The sequence below is a fragment of the Amphimedon queenslandica genome, unplaced genomic scaffold (assembly GCF_000090795.2).
Source record: "Amphimedon queenslandica unplaced genomic scaffold, v1.1 AMPQUscaffold_13149, whole genome shotgun sequence".
In the NCBI taxonomy this organism is placed as follows: Eukaryota; Metazoa; Porifera; class Demospongiae; order Haplosclerida; family Niphatidae; genus Amphimedon; species Amphimedon queenslandica.
This window is the reverse complement of record NW_003546615.1, coordinates 86,810-90,380: the sequence shown is the minus strand read 5'-3', so window position 1 is coordinate 90,380 and position 3,571 is coordinate 86,810. Positions and strand designations below refer to the sequence as shown.

The following is a 3,571-nucleotide window of genomic DNA, read 5'->3' as shown; positions in this document are numbered from 1 at the left end:
AAACATTTTAGAAAAATGTTGATTATCTGAATCCTCCTCATCATCAGGATGATCATAAAGGGCTGAATTATTGAAACGAAAGAAACTTGAATAGGATATTTTTGCTTCTTTTATAGCTCCCATTACTGGTGGAATAGCACTATCGGTGAAGGTTGTCATGATAAAGATATTATGCTCAATATCTTTTTCAAAAATTGAGAGGATTGAGTCAGAAATATATTTCTGACTTGGAGTTAATCTTGCTAATAAAGCACGAGTAACAAAACCAATCCCATGCAATGAATCCACCCCATCCCTTCCTTTCATTTCAAAAAACTCTTGTATTTGCTTGTTTTTATTCATGTAATACACACCAACACAGTGTATTGTGCTTCCTGGTATTATACCTTTCTGTTTGTCTTTTTATGTATATTGCAAAATTTAGTAGTAATTTAACAAGTGAACATGAATGTGTTTACTGTTTACTGGTCAAAATTTCTGTTTAGCTTTGCGTATGTAATTTTTAAAAACATGAGCTATAGCCTTATAGCCTTTGCTTTTTTGCAAAAATTTGCTATTTTTAAAAAATGATTATAGCTCAAAATATGTGTGTGGAGATGAGGAAACTGATTTGGAAGCCACTCCTCTTGGTTATCATGAGATTTATCTTAGCATAATATTTGCGCCACCTCCATGCGTGTATAATTATCATTGTTTTTGAACAAAAAATTGACTTAATACCAAATCTGGCTCAGCTTTGTTAACATTCTGCATTATAAGCACTATTTCATGCTTCATTGATTGTTGTAAGAAATAGTTTTACATTAATAATTATATTTAATAAAATTAATTATTATTATATTGACAAAATGGTATTGTGAGACAACAAAAAATCAATTGGGGTTATATGGTAATAATAAATTTTTAATTACAGTATTCTTATAAGCAACAAGTTCCCAATGCATGGGCACATGACTTCAGATTATGTATGTGTGGAAATGTAAAGCAAGGGAGTATAATTATGGGGATGTTTGTGTTGTGTCACTGCTACTTCAAATTATAGTTGTTTAGTTTTTTCAATGACAACACTTCTTGTAGTTTCTCGGTTTAATACTCTTTCAGAACGTCTCCTGAATCTTATCGCTATTTGTGTATTTGACTTGAGTAAAGCCTTATCTTTATCTTTAAAAAGATGCTTAAATTTACCATTAGTTTGTGCAGAAATCAACCCTCTTCGACTTTGTAGCTTTTTCTTGCAGCGCTTTTCTATCTTGTGAACTTTCTTATGCTTTTTTGCTCTCATTGTGATCTCATTCTGTACAATGCTATATGCTTCATCCTTCAAATGGTCTTGTTGAATCCTCTCTCCTTTTTCAGATATCTCTATTTCATCTGAGCTATCTTCTCCGGCCTGTTCTACTTCTCTCAGTCTCTCTGCTATTTCCATTGTATATGAAGGAGTTTCGATTGTTATTCCATTATTTTTAAGCCTTTTCATGTGTTCTTCATTGCTTAGGAATCTCATAACTTTGAGCAGGTGAACAGGAAAAATGGCATAAGTAATTAGTATGCATTTGTAGCCGATACTTTGAAGTAGCTGCTTGTTATCTTTTAGAAAAGATATCCATTCATTTAGATCTTTTTTGTTTCGGGTTTTCCACTTTTGTGAAAGACTAATAATGACAATTGGTAGTCCTACGACAGTGCCTGGGTTTAGATGAGGGTTCTCATCAAAAACCTCAATCAGTTGGTAAAAGGCAGGCTCTTCAATGAACTTACGATAGTGCTTCTCATACTCTAGTACTTCATCTTGTGCCTCTTTGTGCCTATCTCCACATATAACCTTGCTTTTTGAGAATTCTTCGAGGAGAGCATAATTGAGGTAACCGACAAAGTGATTCTCAATGAGAAAAGCAAATACTTCATCCATGCTTGTGATTCCATCAATAATTTCCTTGTAGCCATGTAACTGATAGATGCAATGGTATAGTAGTATAGCCCTTAGCTGGTTCCTGACTATTCCTACATTAGCATTTTGTGATAGATCTTGTATTAGCTCAAGGAGCCTGCGATATTTTTTTTGCAATTCAAGTGCTTGCAGTGTTGGTACTTCTGATGCTTTCTGTGCGATGAGAGCTGGAGAAGAGAGAAAGGATCATTATAATTATTCTATTGTGTGCTAATTTTATGTGTAGATCTATACCTGTACTTGAGCTCCAAGCAGGTACGAATGATGCTGCTTGCACAACTTGAGCTTCTATATTGAAAAATATTGATTATAGATTGTTCAATATATTTTGAAATTTTGTTGTTTAAATGTGATATATACCTGTTTGAGTAGTTTCTCTGGTTTTAGATGCTTCCTCCTTCACTTTTTCTTCATATTCCTGAGCCATTCTGTCCTCTCCTATTACTTTGAGTCTCAGTGCCTCAACCAGTTGATTGTGACTAGCTCCTGGTTGACCATTGAGCCAAGCACGAAACATCTGTGTTCTTTTTTCTTCTATATCTGATCTCTCTGAAGCAATGTCTTGCAGCTTTTTGTCATCAACTTTTAGGGTTAAACCCAACATGTGCCATCTGCTTGTCCTCACTATAGCACACACAGTCTTCAGATCTGGTTTACCATTCATAACTGAGAGAGGAGAGGCAGCCATTCAGCTGAGTTTTTTCAGCTGTCTTCTTTCAAATGTCGAATAACGGAGCTTCTGCGTACTTTATTATTGTAACTGATCACTTCATGCTGTAGTAATTTCCTACAACTGTAATGTAATAATTAGTATAAAATGTTTGAAGTATGTGTGGGGGTGTATGTATACTATGTACCATGTATGGTAAAGTAAATATTCTTGTGAAAACATAGTAACCTAGCCCTTCAATACTCAGCATTCTATGTTGGTTCATTGCACTGCGTTGGCTAATTCCTTTCCAAGCCATAATTTGCTTCATCATTCAGTGGTGCAGCTGTGTATTATCACATTTATTTTTATAGCTGTGCTACACTTTATTAAGAAGTGACACATTGAACTTTTTTATGAGGCATATCATTCTCATACGGGCAGATGTCATTCACTGTCACTAGTACCCTGTTTACACTAGCCTGGAACTGGTTTAAACTACTTAAGCTACTTAGTAAAGTAACTGGTTAAAGTTGTGTTTACACTAAACAAACAAAACTATAATAGGACCATTAAATAGGTAGATAAAATAAAAGAGCAGGTGGTTTTAAGAGTGTAGTTTCAGCCTACAAGCAACAATTAGTCAATTATGGTGAATCCAGCTGTCTCGAGCTGTCTTGTTAATTTTATATTTGTTTTACTTGTGTACAAAAAGAAGAAGCAGCTATCAATTGAGGCTACAGAAGTTTCAAGAATCTCAAAGAAGATGAAGCATTATTTTTCATGTTGTATTACTTTTGATGCATAGATGTTGTCGCTACATGATCAAAAGGAGCGTATGGGCATGGGTGAGAGCACAAAGGGGAGATTAGTCTCGCAGGCCAGACCCAACACCTGCGAAACTAGGGGATTTACTCTATTATCTATGGATTTAGTTAGTCTCGCGGGGCCAGACTCAATTTTTAGAATAGAGT

The 3,571-nt window shown here is 34.9% G+C and overlaps 1 protein-coding gene across 1 annotated transcript; it reads right to left on the bottom strand.

Annotated features, from left to right (window-relative positions):
- Positions 1–832: 832 nt before the first annotated feature.
- On the bottom strand, positions 833–2,692 carry LOC109584926 (uncharacterized). The gene is made up of 3 exons (XM_020000841.1): positions 2,309–2,692; positions 2,183–2,236; positions 833–2,115 (listed from the first exon to the last, which is right to left on the bottom strand). Exons 1-3 carry the CDS (start codon positions 2,634–2,636, stop codon positions 1,037–1,039), a joined length of 1,461 nt encoding a protein of 486 aa, XP_019856400.1. The 5' UTR covers positions 2,637–2,692; the 3' UTR covers positions 833–1,036.
- Between the last annotated feature and the right edge of the window lie 879 nt (positions 2,693–3,571).

Coding starts and splice junctions, on each gene's coding strand:
- LOC109584926 (XM_020000841.1), bottom strand. CDS start 2,636: ATGGCTGCCTCTCCTCTCTCAGTTATGAATGGTAAACCAGATCTGAAG. Junction 2,237..2,308: donor CAGAGAAACTACTCAAACAG/GTATATATCACA, acceptor TTTTCAATATAG/AAGCTCAAGTTGTGCAAGCA. Junction 2,116..2,182: donor TGCTTGGAGCTCAAGTACAG/GTATAGATCTAC, acceptor TCTCTTCTCCAG/CTCTCATCGCACAGAAAGCA.